Source organism: Odontesthes bonariensis, chromosome 1 (assembly GCF_027942865.1).
Source record: "Odontesthes bonariensis isolate fOdoBon6 chromosome 1, fOdoBon6.hap1, whole genome shotgun sequence".
In the NCBI taxonomy this organism is placed as follows: domain Eukaryota; kingdom Metazoa; phylum Chordata; class Actinopteri; order Atheriniformes; family Atherinopsidae; genus Odontesthes; species Odontesthes bonariensis.
Genome location: NC_134506.1, coordinates 5,850,497 through 5,867,429, shown reverse-complemented (window position 1 = coordinate 5,867,429; position 16,933 = coordinate 5,850,497). Strand labels below are relative to the sequence as shown.

At 39.4% G+C, this 16,933-nt stretch overlaps 1 protein-coding gene across 1 annotated transcript in view; it reads left to right on the top strand.

Annotated features, from left to right (window-relative positions):
• Positions 1-15,317, top strand: part of LOC142382173 (CD81 protein-like) — a 68,678-nt gene extending 53,361 nt beyond the window's left edge. Inside the window, exons 3-8 of the mRNA XM_075467779.1 lie at positions 5,158-5,255; positions 5,587-5,661; positions 6,759-6,878; positions 7,071-7,169; positions 10,962-11,045; positions 13,696-15,317. Of these exons, the coding sequence (XP_075323894.1) occupies positions 5,158-5,255; positions 5,587-5,661; positions 6,759-6,878; positions 7,071-7,169; positions 10,962-11,045; positions 13,696-13,758 (539 nt within the window). The 3' untranslated portion in view covers positions 13,759-15,317. The remainder of the gene's footprint in view (positions 1-5,157; positions 5,256-5,586; positions 5,662-6,758; positions 6,879-7,070; positions 7,170-10,961; positions 11,046-13,695) is intronic.
• Positions 15,318-16,933: the final 1,616 nt, after the last annotated feature.

Here is a 16,933-nt window from a genome sequence, read left to right as displayed (position 1 = left end):
TACCCCAATTATCTGATCTGAAACTGATCCGGCATGGGACATGACGTTATGATTCATTCAATTTCTAATCTGGTTGTACTTTTGCAGAAGATGTCAGTACATGCATGAGCATAGCCTACTTCACTGTTGTGAAGACTGTTGTAGTTTGAAGAATTGTTTAGGATGTTGAATTTTTAAAGTCGAATTAATGATTAATTATTTAATATCAGAATCAGAATCAGAATCAACTTTATTGGCCAGGTTTGACTAAACAAACAAGGAATTTGACTCCGGTAACTTCACTCACAAAGTACAACACTCAATAATAACATGAAATAATAAAAATTAGAAATGCAGAACAGTAAGAGTTGAATTGATTATAAATATAAATAAATAGAAACTATGGATGTGAATGCTATTCCTGGGTGTTCAACAGAGTGACTGCTTGGGGGAAGAAGCTGTCTTTGTGTCGTCTGGTTTTGGCAAGCAGTGCCCTGTATCGTCTGCCAGAGGGGAGGAGATTGAACAGTTTTTGACCAGGATGTGAGGGGTCTGCAGAGATTTTTACTGCCCTTTACCTGGCCCTGGACCGGTACAGGTCCTGTATGGAAGGGAGGTCAGTTCCAATAATCCTCTCTGCAGCCTTAATTGTCCGTTGCAGTTTGGCCCTGTCTCGTTTGGTGGCTGACCCAAACCAGACAGTGATGGAGGTGCAGATGACAGACCGGATAATCGCCGAGTAGAAAGTGGTCAGCAGCTCCTTAGGCAGATTAAACTTCCTTAGCTGTCTCAGGAAGTATAACCTCTGCTGGGCCTTTTTCTGGATAGTGACAATGTGGGGAGACCATTTTAGATCCTGTGAGATGGTTGATCCCAGGAACCTAAAGGAATCCACATTGGACACTGTGTCGTTCTGAATGGTGAGTGGGTGGAGTTGGGGGGGGGGGGGCTTCTCCTAAAGTCCATTTTCATCTCCACAGTCTTCTTGGGGTTAAGCTCCAGGTGGTTCTGACTGCACCACTGGACCAGCTGCTCCACCTCCTGTCTGTAGTCAGACTCATCCCCATCCTGGATCAGACCAATGACAGTGGTGTCATCCGCAAACTTCAGGAGTTTTACAGATGGGCTCTTTGAGGTGCAGTCATTAGTGTAGAGGGAGAAGAGCAGTGGGGAGAGGACACACCCCTGTGGGGCACCTGTACTTATAGACCGGGTCTTTGATGAGGTACTCCCCAGTCTGACATGCTGCTGCCTGTCTGACAGGAAGCTGATGATCCACTGACAGGTAGAGGCAGGCACTGATAACTGAGTGAGCTTCTTTGTGTAGGAGTTCAGGCATGATGGTGTTGAACGCCGAGCTGAAGTCCACAAACAGGATCCTGGCGTACGTCCCTTGGGAGTCAAGATGTTGCAGGATGAATTGCAGTCCCATGTTGACGGCATCATCCGCCGACCTGTTTGCCCTGTAGGCAAACTGCAGAGGGTCCAGCATGGGTCCTGTTGTGTCCTTCAGATGGCACAGCATCAGTCTTTCAAAGGATTTCATGACCACAGACGTCAGGGCGACAGGCCTGTAGTCATTCAAACTTGAGATGGAGGATTTTTTGGGGACTGGGATGATGGTGGAGCTTTTGAAGCAAGAGGGCACTTCACATAGGACCAGTTGAAGATCTGCGTGAAGATTGGCGCCAGCTGTTCAGCACAGACGCGCAGACAAGAGGGTGATACGCCATCAGGTCCTGGAGCCTTCTTGATCTTTTGTTTCTGAAAGAGACTGCGCACATCCTTCTCACAAATCGTCAATGCAGGTGGGGGGAGGGGGTTGGGTGTTGAGGGGAAACCCATTGTACGTGATGGGTGTGATAATGGGTGCTTTTCAAACCTGCAGTAAAAGTCGTTCAGGTCATCAGCCAGTCTGGGATTATCATCAGGGTGGGGGGATGGTTTCTTGTAGTTGGTGACCTGTTGCAGACCTTTCCAAACTGATGCAGGATCATTTGAAGCTAAATTATTTTTTAGCTTCTCACTGTAGGATCTTTTGGCTACATTTATTTCCTTAGACAGTTTGTTCCTGGCCTGCTTATACAGATCCCGGTCCCCACTCCTGTAGGCCTCCTCTTTGGCTTGGCGTAGCTTCCTAAGATTAGGAGTGAACCAAGGTTTGCTGTTATTGTAAGTGCAGAAGGTCTTGGATTGCACACAGATGTCCTCGCAAAAACTGATATATGATGTTACAGTGTCAGTGAGGTCATTGAGGTCTGTAGCTGCGGCTACAAAAACACTCCAGTTGGTGCAGTCAAAGCAAGCCTGCAGCTCCAGCTTGGATTCCGTTGTCCAGTTCTTAACAGTCTTTACCACGGGTTTAGAAGTTTTCAGTTTCTGCTTATAGGTTGGGATGAGGTGAAGCAGACAGTGGTCTGAGAGTCCTAGAGCTGCCCGTGAAACGGCGCGGTAGGCATCCATATTTATCCATATACAGTAGTATTAGCCAATATAAATATTATATGTGGCCACATGGCCCTTTAACCCATTAAGGCCTAAGACGCCTGGAAAAGAATGCCTGTAAAACCTATGGGCGATTTCAGAAAGACCCCCTAAAACCTGAAATTTTTCTGGAAATTCAGCAATTGTGTCAACGCCTACTAAATGATTGATTTCTCAGCCTCTGTAGCAGATAGAAACAAAATTCAAAAAGTATTTGAGAGCTTATACCTGTGGCTTTCTTTGGAAATTGAGTTTATTTACATACACCTTCACGAAAATACAAAATGTAAAAAGTAAAGTACAGGAACAGCACTATTTTCAATTAAAAAAACAGTAATAAAATAAAATAAAAAGTCAAGTGCAGGAACAGCGCTATTTTCAATTAGAAAACAGTAATAAAATAAAATTTAATTTTATATTTAAATTATTTATTTATATATTTATTTTATCGCCAGTAACCTCTTCGTCCTGGCAGCACAAGGAGTCCCATGCCCATACACATTCCAATAAACGTTTTCATCTCTGGCACAGTTACGTGTGACCACCTTGCCATCTTTGCTTGAGCTGGAGTCTGAAGTATCTACTCACTGTATCTATTCGTCTCGGAAACGAGATGCGCCCAAAGCTCCTCAGTAAAAATATGATTAAATGCCTGCAACGGTGTGGTATCTGCAGGTAAATTGACCAGCTTCATCCACCAGGCTGTCAGGATGTTAAACACTCTTCCCTCACCACCCTCAGTCACCAGGCTGGATGGAAGATGACATCCTGGGGTTTAGTTATTAGCTTCTGCTTTGGGTAGTAGTACCTATAATTTGTGTCATTCATTTTATTGGATATTAACTGCCCTTGGTTAATAATTGCTAATACCTAGGTCAAATATTGCTAGATTGCTAACAAAATTATGACACATTAATGATAACTTGTCAATAAAAAGCTAAATATTCTTGGCTTTCACAATTGATATGGTGTAGACTTTCTTAAATTTCAGAAAGAGAAAGGGTCCCATTCAGTGTGAGTTTCAGATTTTTATTTTTTATTTAAAGATTTTTATACATCACAAAAAGCAAGATTTAAAGGGATAAAAGACTGCCTCTGAAGAGTCAAATGATTTTTAAAAAATTTTTTATTTACATATTTTTTACCACAATCTGTCTTTTGCCTCATATAAAACAGGTTTCTAGGACTTCCTTCCTGGTCCTTTGAAATATTGCCAAATCTAGGAACTTCGAGTTTCAGAGTGATGCAGAAAAACTAGAGCGTGCATTTGTTGCTTCAAGATTGGACTACTGCAATTATTTATTATTGGGCTGTCCCAAAAATTTTCTGAAAAGCCTCCAGCTTATCCGAAATGCCACGGCCAGAGTTCTAATTAGAAGTAGCAAGAGACATAATATTTCTCTAGTTTCATCTTCTCTTTCTTAGCTTGTTGTCAAAAAGAATTTTAAATTCTTCTCCTCACACATACAACTCTTACTGACCAAGCTCCATCATATCTTATAGATCTCATAGTTGGTATTTTCCAAACAGAGCACTTCACTCTCAGACTGCAGGTTTACTTGTGGTTCAGAAAGTTCCTAAAAATATAATGGAAGGCAGAGCCTTCAGTCCACAGGCCCCTCTCTTGTGGAACGGGAAAGCAGACTCCCTCTCTATCTTTAAGATTGAGCTTAAAACCTTTTGATAAAAATGAAAGGGATAGCTCATGTGACCCTGAAACATCCCATAGTTATGCTGCTATAGGCCTAGACTGCTGGGGGATCTCCCATGATGCACCTTTCCTCACTCTGCTCTTTATTACTCTCCATATTCATATGAAATGATTGTTTACATTAACTTTTGTTTCTCTTTCTCAGCAGGTATCCCTGGTCTGGTGTTACGGTGTTTGTTGTCCCCTCTTTCCTATCCTCTCAAACCCCAGCCGGTCGAGGCAGATGGCTGCCCTTCTTGAGTCTGGTTCTGCCAGAAGTTTCTTCCTGTTAAAAGGGAGTTTTTTCTTTCCACTGTTGCCTCATGCATGCTCAGGACAGGAGATTGGATCGAAGAAAAGTTTCGATGCAATCTGTTGGTTTCCTTAGCGAGGTAACTTTTTTTGAATTGGCTTAGTATGAATTGGACAAATTTGAAATTTAATGAATTTGATTTGATTGGATCATGATTGTGTCACAATGAATTGAATTGTAAATGGCTTGAGTTGGACTGTATCTTTGACGTGGATTGAGATGACATTTGGCGCTATATAAATAAAACAAAATTCAAATTATTTTTTTTTTATACACCACTATAAAGCTAGATTTAAAAAAAAAAAATGGAAGACCGCCTCTGAAGAATCAGCTGAGCACATTAGCACATCTTTTATCCAATCTGGAGCCCTTCAATCTTGCATCAAGTCAAATTAAACATGGGACAGCCAAACAAACATGGAATTCTTTATAGGGACCGTGAGGAGAAGGGGAAAAAAGTATGATTCTGTTGAACTATGGAAATGGAGCTTTGTATGCAAAAACAGGGATAAAGGGGAAAGTAGTTTACGACTCACTTTATACTAGTGGTGCAGAAGATAAATGGGTCCACCTGCTGTCCATAAGGACGAAAGTCTGTGGTCCAAAACACCTGTCAATAAGGCTGAATGCATTTTTTTTAAAGAAAGGTTGTTCCAGTCATTCTTACCTGTCTGTCATTCTGTTTGTGTAGGTGTTCACATTCTGATTGCAGTTGGTGCAGTGATGATGGTGGTCGGTTTCCTTGGGTGTTATGGTGCCATTCAGGAGTCCCAGTGTTTGTTAGGAACAGTGAGTCAGTCACACTTACAGAATATCAGGGGAGATTTGGACATCTAGTTGTGTAGTTAAGCTGATTTTTGAGTGGGGCTTTGTTATTCTGTACACGAGTGGCACAGTCCTGTCTTTGCAAATCTAATAATCAATCAGCAATCAACACATTCATGACATCAAGGATACACAAAATGTGTTGATAGTATTACATTGAATACACATATTTGTATTAGTAAATCTCCACAGGTGCCATTTAATATTTTGTCTTTTAAAGCAAATGTTAAACTTCAGTGAAACTTCATCCTTAAATAATAATCCACATGTCTGATGTTTCTTATCTGTTCTGCAGTTCTTTGCATGCCTTGTCATCCTCTTCGCCTGTGAAGTTGCTGCTGGAATCTGGGGTTACATGCACAAGGACACTGTAAGCCTGCAGAGATGCTCTAGGTGTTGAGATAATCACAAAACGGATCCCAAAAATACAGGAAATGCATTTTCTGTTTGTTTACACAGCCTAAGAAGTCCACAACCTTGTCTGATTAAAATCACCATACTTATAAAGTAAAGGGAAACTGCTGATATTTTGTTCATATTTACATGAATGAAAAATCATGAGGGGAGATACAAGCAATCAAATATCTTCATTGTTTTTCCTCCCAAATAGTGCAAAACCTCATTCTGGGTGGCAAACTGCCTGTTTGTTGCTGTATGGGCAAACAAACCAATCATAGAAGCTTCTAATTTAACCTTTATAACTTTAAAACAGTTATTACTTTCCCAAAGAAAGATGGCAACTGAACATATTCATATTCACCTTCAATTTATGCTTGATTAAAGACTTTGACGTTATTTATCAATGTGTTATGTCTATAGTAACATAACATAGAATTAATACAAACTGTTTTTCTTTTGTTGCTCAAAGAGAAAAAGAATATTTAGGGACTTGTGCCTTATTTATATAATTCAGTTGATCCTTAAATATGTTGAAAAAAATTGTCTCTTTATCTTTCACTAATATCACCTACTGTAGATGATCAAATTCCTTCATTCTTTGCAGTTTATTCTGAGACAAAATATTATTTAATTGTTTAATTATTTGTCCACACAGTCTTTTGCATAGTGGAAAGACCTTCCTCTTCATCTTTATTTCTGAAAGGCTGAGCATTGTTGTTACCCTGTTGACAACTTAGCCCAATTGGTTGGGAAGTGTTCCATCGGGATGTTTTTAAGCATTCCAGACGTTTTGTAGTGTTCTGGTTATCCTGTCCCAGCTTGTTTTAAATACATGACTGGCATCAAATTGCAGATGAGAAGATATTTTTCCAAACACAATCAAAAATTCTCATTTTCAGTATTCATGTTTCAGTTATGTGCAAATGATTGCTTTTTATTTTTTCATTTATTTGCCTTTTTCAGAGTATGCACAAAATTATTTACTAGCACCTTAACTTATAACTGAGTATTTAACTGATACTATTCAGTTGGAGGATGTGTTCATAGTAACGTCTGTTTCTTTCTAAGGTCTCAAAGGAGATGATCACCTTCTATGACTCTGTATATGACAAAGCCATGACACCAACCATGAATGATCAGGAGACCAAGAATGCTGTCGCTCATGTACTCAAAGTCTTCCATGAGACGGTATAACCATTTACTATACTTGTGTGAAGAGATGTATGATGTGTTGACATCATAGTTAGAGCAAATATTGAATTATTTGGTCAAGCACAACACTAAGTTAATCACAGGTGAAGGACTGACTGGAGTCAGTTTTAGAAAAGCTCTAAAAGAACATATTTACAGGGTTATTTCTCTGTTGTTTTTGTGTTTCAGCTGAACTGCTGTGGTAAGGGCATGGGGACCTCAATTCTGACACAGCTGACAGACAAGCTAGGTATTAGCAACGTCTGCCCCAACCAACAGTTTAACACTGTAAGTGCTGTCTTCCATCTCAACAGCTTCTTCAATGCCCTAACAAAGTGTGAGGTTGTATTCACACTGTAACTGGATAAAAACCAGGTCGTATTTTGAAGTCAATATGAGACAAAACATACCACGTTAACAAAAACGTTGTGAAGTACCACATTGTGACAGAGTACTGTATCTTAACCTTTCCATTTGTACCCCTTTGAACTGCATTGCAGTTAATACGCAAGTCAAGTTTATTTATAAACCAGCCTTCAGATACTTGGCAGGTCAAAGTGCTTTATATGGCCAATTAGATGGGTAATAGAATAAAGGAAAAACAAAGTGACATAGAAAGAAGATAGACAGCCACATTCTACCAGTCTAACTTTATTCACTCTTCAGCTCTTTGGAGCTCCACTGAAAGGATGAAACATCATGTTTCCATAACATATTTCTTTACCTCTGAGTTGACATACAGCAAAATTGTATATTGCCTAAGAAGTTTTAGGAATTTTGTTAATCATCTTATGTAAATACAACAGCTTTTAATTTGGCTGAAGCTGCTACTATAGGTTGATTACATTGTTGTTACTGTTGTTGTACTTAAAATTAATTAAACCTGTCCCAGATTACCTGAATGGTCTGGGTGCCCCATGATGTTCAAGTTATTCCGAGATCCAAAGACGATTTAGGGCTAAACAAGTAATAGGATTTTGAAAACTATTCTTTTACACAGAAGAACTAGTGTAGTGAACAAATGACAGGTCAAGTTTCTCTATTCCAATTAGTTTTATAAATGATGTGTCAATATATTCATCTGCAACCTTCACTCTAAAATTTAGAGTAATCTCAAAAGTACTATTCACCTACCAGGGCAATTTTTGAGTGATAATATCTCCCTTGTAACTCTATTTAGGTCCCTATAATGGAATTGCATGGGATTGAGGAAAATACCTCCCTAGTTCCTGGAAAAGATTCCTGTGATCAAAATCCACCTTTAGAGAGAGAATGTTATATCAGTCTTTTCCTTTTGCTCTTCGCATTCAAATGGACAGGTGAATTTCCTGAACTTTTTCTCAGATGTCAACAGTTAAACCTGTTTGACAAATCCAAAATATGATGAGAAACTTTTTTGGGATCAGGGGTTGAAAATGTGAACAACGGTGTAAATATGAATACATATATACATGTATGTGTGCTGTTTATATATGAATAAAGTATTTTTCTATTCTAATATTGTTCCGAGTGTACAATTTAACAGGGAATCACTCAGGGCTGAAGACATATAAATATGCAATCTTGATATATGCAGTGGAAATAATCTTTATTGAGGCTTGTGCTGCACAGTGGCCTGAACTTGATTTCTTGTTTTCATTAACGTTAATGAAATGAGTCAAGAAGTCTGCTGTGTTTGGCATCTAGCAAGTGCTTATCTAAAAAAAAAAAGAAAAAAAAGTGGCCTTTACAGCCCATAAGAACGTACAGCAAGTTGCTGCATAAAAAGATGAATAAGTTGTCTATAGTGTGATTACATTTTATGGATGTGGTGTCAGATCAACCATTTCAATTATTGGACTGTGTGCTGATTTGGACTCTTGGAGTAATGAAAAAAGGCTGCTGAAATGAATGTGTTGGCAGGCAACACTTTCATTTCAGGAACCTTTATTCATTATTACTGTTCAGTTAATATTGATGACATACCCACTTAAAATGAAAGCACTGTGGGTTCTTGCATCTTTTAACTGTCCACTGTTACAATTACTATGAGAAGAGAGTTCAGTCGCCTTCAGCCGGGAAAGTCTGTGGGCCCTGACGGCCTCAGTCCCAGAGTGCTTAAGGGATGTGCTTCTCAGCTGTGTGGTGTTTTTCAATTTATATTCAGCCTGAGCCTGAGCATGATGGTTGTCCCCGAGCTGTGGAAAACCTCATGCTTGGTCCCTGTGCCAATGAAGATACACTCTAAAACACACAGTAACTACAGACCGGTGGCTTTGACATCACATGCCATGAAGTCATTGGAGAGGCTCATCCTGAAGCACCTTCCTGCAGTCTTCGAGCCATCATTGGACCCCCTGTAGTTCGCATACCAGCCCCATATTGGAGTGGAAGATGCCATCATCTTTCTGCTGCATAAGGCTTATACTCACCTGGAGAAGGCAGGCAGCACTTGACAGCCATTCGACCTGCCCTGCTCAGGAATAAGCTACTGGACATGCAGGTGGATGCTCCACTAGTGGCCTGGATTACCAACTACTTCACAGGCCGCCCACAGTATGTGAGGCTACAGAACATCATGTCAGACACTATTGTGAGCAACACAGGGGCACCGCAGGGGATGGTCCTGTCTCCCTTCCTGTTCACACTCTACACCTCAGACTTCAGCTTCTGCTCACAGTCCTGCCATCTGCAGAAGTTTTCGGACGACTCTGCCATTGTGGGCTGTATCAGCAGAGGACAGGAGGCTGAGTACAGGAGTACAGGAGTGTAGTAAACAGGTTTGTGGAGTGGTGTGGACTAAACCACCTGCAACTCAACATCACAAAGATGAAGGAGTTGGTGGTGGACTTTAGGAAACAGAGGACCCGTCTGAACCCCTTCTCCATCAATGGAACAGAGGTGAACATTGTGGACGAGTACAAGTACCTGGGCATCCACATAGACAACAAACTGGACTGGAATAAAAACAAAGAAGCCATATTTAAGAAAGGTCAGAGCTGCCTGTATTTTCTAAGGAGACTCAGATCTTTCAACAGCAGAACTATGCTGCAGATGTCCCATCACTCGGTGGTGTCCAGCGTCATCTTCTACGCTGTAGTGTGCTTGGGCAGCAGGCTGAAGGCAGCTGACGCTAACAGACTCAATAAGCTCGTCAAAAAGACTTGTTCTGTCCTGGGAATAGAACTTGAATCGTTAGTGGAGGTGTCAGAGAGTAGGATGCTGAGGAAACTGCTCAGTATCATGGATAACACCTCTCACCCCCCGCACGACACACCTTCAGTCGTAGACTGAGACCACCGAGGAGCACCACAGAACGCCACAGGAGGTCTTTTCTACCTGTGGGCCATCAAACTTTATAACTCCTCTCCTTTCTGCAGTAAGGAAACCTGACACACCTGAATGAGAGTAGCAACACCAATATTATGTTCAGTATTACCTCTAACAATACTGGGTGACATAATGTTCATTGTCATGTGCACTTTAGGTCATGTCATTCCACGCATCATGTGCAATATTACTTTCTATTATCATGTGCAATAGTACACTTATTATTCTTAAACCATGTGCAATTCAATATCATGTGCAATATACTTCAATTTTGCATCATGTTTTATAAGATGTGCAATATTTTAACTGTATGTGCAATATTATTTCACTTTTCATTATTTTCACTTTTCATTGTTATTATTACCATGTACAATTACATTTATTATCTGGTGCAATACAACCTCTCAATAGCAGTGGCAACATTACTGTCAATGAAAATTGCCATTATCTGCTTTACTTTGTATTTAATGTATCTAGATTTTCTACTCATTACACTTATTTTTATACATCATCTATTTGATGCTCTGCTGTATATTGTAATTGTAATTTTGGAGCTACCTTGCACAGGAATTTCCTTCGGGAATAATAAAGTTCTCTCTTATCTTATTAGCAGTATTTCCATGTTTTATAATTATTACAATAGTTAAAACAACAAAAACAACCTGGTCAAATAATTTTGTTAAAAGAAAAAAAATGTTGATACTCATTTCAGTCTCAGTCAGTATTGCTTTATTGGAAATTAAATTCATGTTTGATGGTTTTCCTTTCCAGAGCTGCCACAGCAGGATCCAGGAGTTATTTTCAAATAAGATTTACGTGATTGGAATCGCTGCTCTCGTTGTTGCAGTGATTATGGTGAGAATATGAGAGTACACATCATACATGTCCCATATTTCATGAATGTAATTGATATCCTGCTTAATTGTAACAAGACACCAGTGTTACTAACAAGGCATTTGATATTTTAGGATATTTCAGTTATATATGTCACAAGTTTGGTTCCTTAAACACGAATAAACAGCTTACACATAGTGTTTTTGATTACTGAGGCAGCTATAGTCATGGGGTATAGTGATTCAGTGTTTTGATTCCCTGCTTCCCCAGACTACCTGCCGAAGTGTCCTAGGGCAAGACACTGTACCCCATGTTGCCTCCGATGTGTCCGTTGATGTTTGAATGTGTGTGATAAAGAAAATGCACTACCTGTGAAACTGTAAAGAAGTGAAAAAGTGCTGAGTGTATGACTGAATGGATTAATGTGGCTCGATGTGTAAAAGCATGTTTAGTGGTTAACAATACTAGAAGAGCACTATAAAAGAAGAGTCTATTTATTATTTGTTTGAACTGCAGCCCTTACAATTAAAGTGTATCTATAACACTGAAAAGGAATTAGAAATATGCGAACATCTGTTTCCTTCTACCAACTAAACCTACTATATATCAATTTGTTTTTATTGTAGTTATCAATTTGATTATTGTGACACTCACTTTAATACACCTGGACATGTTTACATTCTTTAGAGTAAGAGTTACTTTGGTGTCAGCTGTTTGCCTGTTTTTCTTCCTCTTAAACGGTAAGACTTGTGTTGTTCTGATTCTCTATTCTAGTCAAGAAATCCCACAAAAAATATCAAAACAAAATGTGTTAGTCCATCTCACAGTATTATTTATTATCTTCCCTTATCTATCAGTGCCAATATCTAATACGTTGTTTAAAGTTTAATGAGTAATTTACCAGAAGAGTTGGAATCTTCTGGTAAATTACGAAGAGTGCGTTTAGAAGCTGAATAACACGTGTCTTGCTTGAGTAAGTGTAAGAGTAGAAAACAGAGATTGTAGTATTAAGACAAAATAAATTAGTGTTTGTATTCAGGGTAATGAAAGAACATAAAATAACACTTCAAAAGTGTGGCTCACTGATTTGTTTCTTGACAACTACAGAGCTTTGTTGCACAAAGATAATGTGTGTGTTGAGTGTAGAGCTAAATCTAGCTTACTACAAAGACTTTGGTCAACGCCAACTAACCTTGTTCAGTGCAAATTTTAACAACTCAAATCCATGCCAATTATAAGCAATGCTATGTTTAATTTGCCTAGGAAATCCCACTGTATTTGATCTTGTCCCAGATTCAAGCTGGAAGATTAGTAGGATTTGCTCACTGTTGTACTCATTGGCCAGGTTGGCTATTATATGCAACATAAGATTATAACAACACTTCTCATTATATTTTATACATACATCCACCAGAGTAATATGTTTACTGATTAAGGTTGGACAGCACAATGTGCGAGACATATTTAATGAAACAAACTGACAGGAGAGCTAACAATCTGTAGCTATCAGCGCTTTGTCTACATGTGACAGTCATATTAGATTTAGGTGTCGGGGGTGGTAATGTTCCTCTGACTTTTTTTGTCTGAAATCAGACTTCAGGGGCATTACAATGGACCTTTACTGAGAAATTTGATATACCTGCTTGCTATTTCAACTTTTAATTTAAAGTTTGGCAATTCTCTTACAGATGGTAGCTGAGGAAAGTAACTTCATGGAGTCTTGCTACTCCACAAATACCTCCAGCATGGAACTACCTCTAAAACCATAAAATTGTTTAACATTGCTTGTACAATTTAAACAGGCATTATAATGAAAACACTTGTAGTTCGGAGGTACTGGTATGTCTATTTTTACAGCCTCTTTCCTGTCTTAAAGAAAAAATAGAAAAGTTTGTGAACCTTAAAACTAATGGCTTCTGAATGGTTTTGAAGTACAATGACTTTTGTTATGCATATTTCTGGGCCTGAAACTGCCCTTGAGTGCCTGAGGGCTGAGATACCACAGTTCACAACCTTGGTTTCCGGCCCCTTTTGAGAGAGGCTTTTGATGGGGTCTTTGTGGCCTTCTCACCATGATTAAAAAAAAAATGTTATGTGTCTCACAGGAAGATTTGTTTTTCGAACAGTAGTGTTACATCACCCAACTTCTTACATCACAGCCAAATTGTCAAGTGCTATTTCGAAGATGGGATAGCCATTTCATTTATTTATTTGCTTGTTTGTTTTGTTTTGTTGTGTTTACTTTTGCACCATTAGACAAAAATTCCAAAATAACATTTCAAGTAATGTGAGGAAAAATTTGACTCATGTACGGCTCGGTTTTCAGGCTTTAAAACATAGAACAGGATGGGAAACTAAAGACCAGTCATATATTTTTATACCAGATCATATGAGATCGTACAAAAAGCAACTAAATCTGTGTAGGCAGAAGTGTGACATTGTAGATGGAAAGATGAAACAGAGGATCATCACCTTTTAAAAGCAATCAACTTTTTAATGTATGAAGCATGCGCATATGCCTATGCTTGTATGTAGATACGGGCTTAAGGCAGAGAGAGTTGAGCTGCAGAAATGAGAGTTGTTACTCTAATTGATGCATTGCCTTGTAATTTAGACTTGACAAAAAAAGAACATATCTGATCATTATTTGTGTTTGTGTTTATTCTCATAGATCTTTGAGATGATTTTCAGCATGGTTTTGTGCTGTGGGATCCGCAACAGCCCAGTGTACTAAAATGACCAGGTGCCAACTCGTTCTCCAAAGGGTGGAAGGATGACTGCACACGACACACACTCAGTCTCTTTCTTATTCTTTAACTGTATAACCAGGAAATCACACATATAGTGCATGCTGGATTTAGTCAACTCTTTATTACAATTTATACCTTCTTTCACATAAATCAGCTACATTCAAAAGGTGCATTAATGCTTTAGTGATTTTTTTTTTTTTTTAATACTTTCTTGCCAGTGAATATGAATTCTTTGTCTTATCAGTTTAATTTCACTGTTTTATGTGTAAACTGTATATAAATATGTATTGACAGTGTTTTATGTCTGCCTGAGCATTGATATTGTATTACATGAAACCCCTCTACAAAATTCCACATATATTCTCTGCTTCATTGTCTTGCTTTAGATTGAATCTAATTGTGATATATGTGACCGGCTCTAATGAAGCACTGGGATTGGCCTCAACAACACTGTAACAACCTGCAGTGGCGTAGACACACACAGACACTCTCTTGTCCCTCAGATAAATGTTTTAGTTCACATCCACATTGCTATGTGCTGACAGCCACTACTTATTCATGGAAGATGAAGCCAAACTCTGTGATTGGGAATGGATTCCACAAAGCAAGCTTAGGTTAAGTTCAGTAGGCTGGAATTAACTTTGATATGAGTTCAGGTGGAGTCCAGTCTTATCTAACATAGAATGTCATTGACATTTTACTGTCTCTCTAGCTCCACTGCCTGTTAACCTTCTCTATTTAGTTCCTATGTAATAACTGTTTTCAATACAGGGTTAGACAAAGTTAGAGCAGCTCATCTTATTCTCCCAATGTAACCGTTTTGTAACATTTTCATGTGCTACATGGCTGTTGCCTCTTACATGCCTCCTGTATGCACATTCTAAAACGGTCCAGTAGGGTTTTTAATCCACCATTTTAGGCTTGAAATTCTATTACCCTGATTCTGTTACAGCTATCACCTCAATGCATAACTGCACAGCACTGTAGCTTTAATTCCTTATAAAGAATCATATTAAATCATAGCAGTTTTGTAACCTCCCATATAATCTTAGATTTTGTCAAACAGTTAAAACCTTGCCTTGATAACCACGTGAACTTAATCTAAGAAACAGTAGAAGTGTATCATACAGCTCTATAGTATTGTTCTAATGAAAATATCTAAAGTTTTAGAAAACAATGTATGCCTTTTTTCCTGTTTGTACTGTGATAGTTTTGTCTGGTACGTCAAACAATCCAAGAAAGGGTGGAAGATTTTGTAGCAGTACCCACTGAGGGGAAGTCAAACATACAGCACATCAGTAAATTTCTACCCAAATCGTTCAAATCATTGAAGAAAAATACAACACTTAAAACCCTAATGATCAGTGCACTCACTGTGTTTCACTAACAGTAATCTGACAATATTGTCCATGTTATCATCCTTTCTATTTCACAGTGTTCTCTCAGGTCACACTGCTATCTAAATCTTAACCCCTCTCTACACTTGTAGATTTTGGTTTGCCCAAATATATAAAGGGATTAAATGTATTTTACAATTATCTAATCAGTTGGTCTTGTCTTTTCCTTCAGGGGGGCTAAATTTTAGAAAATGGGAAATTGTGTCAGTAATAACTTAGTAACACGTATGTGTGTGAGAAAGGAGAAGAGGAAGGGGACATTTTTAATAGATTTAGAAGATTTATGGCAATCTTTAATAGAGTACTATAATAATATAACATGTATTTTGAATATATACAATGCCATATATGCTATAATTACTAGCAATACTTTTTTTTTTTTTTTCCCTTGTCCTGTCCAGCATTATGGCAGCAGAATTGTAATCTGAATACCGTTTATGCTAAACACATTTGCTATGCCAAGGGAAGCTTTATGAATGTAAAGCTCCCCTTGACGCCCATCAACTCCTCATTTTTATTTTTTATTTATTTTTGTTACAATATTTAACATGATATGATAATAGTGCCGAACCGGACCGGGGGACAGAGAGAGAGGGAGAGCGAAGAAGAGAAAAAAGGAACAGAAACATGAAGAGACAAACATAAAAAACAATGAAAAAACAGACAACCAGCTGCTACACCTGTAGAAACAAAACTGAAGACAAGTCACGGCTTTTGTGGGGAATCCAGTGTTAGAAGCACCAGGAGCACCTGAAAGCAGACAAGCAGAGAACAAACACACAAACAAACAAACAAAAAAGCACAAGCAGCAGCAATCACATATAATACAACTGTGGATACAGATGACCTTAAACCACAGGACAGCACAACAACTGCTTAGTGAGCATGCTACTGGGCTAATGAATGTGTGTGTGTGTGCATGAACATGCAATACACATAGATGGTCCCACATAATAACCATGCTTAAATATCAGTGTATAGTGTCACAATCCCCCCCCCCCCCCCCAGCAATGAGAGGGCCCCCAGACCCAGGCCACCAACAGACCCCAAGGAGCACAGAACCCGGGAAGCCCACCATAGGGACAACCACGCATCCCCCAGAAGACAGCAGAGGAAGCTCCCGGACAGAGCCCCCACAAGCATCGGGCAGAGCCCCCCCGGCGACCAGAGGCGGCAGCCTACCAGCCCCGCCAGGACCCAGACCCAGTCACCCCATAAATCATATAAGAAAAAAAAAATAATAATAATAATAATAATAATATAAATAAATACATACATAAAGAAAAAAAAAAAAAAACACATCCACAAACACTCGCACAGCACATCAATCCCCCACCTCCGCTGGAGTGTGGCGCAGTGGGCACATCCGGGGGCCAGCAGCCCCCCAGCCACCACAGACCCCAAACCAGCAGGACAACTCCTCCTCCTGGCCCCCCCGCCCCAGGCAGCAACCAGGCAATAGGGGTGCGGGAAGACCCCTCCCCTCTCCCCTCTGGCTCTTTGATATTTTCTAATAGTGAGCATTTAAAATTGAGGGGCAAGCAACCTTGTGGAACTGGGAGCGTGGCCCTCTGGGCAGCCTACATACCCAAAGAGCCCCGCCCACCAGATACCACTCAGTGCTATCGCCCCCCAAAACCTAATGTGTGTGTGTGTGTGTGTGTGTGTGTGTGTGTGTGTGTGTCTCATGATTAATAATGTCTAAGGTGTAATTAAAACAAGGGCGGGGGGCTGCAGAGTGCAGCAAAGGGGACCACCTACG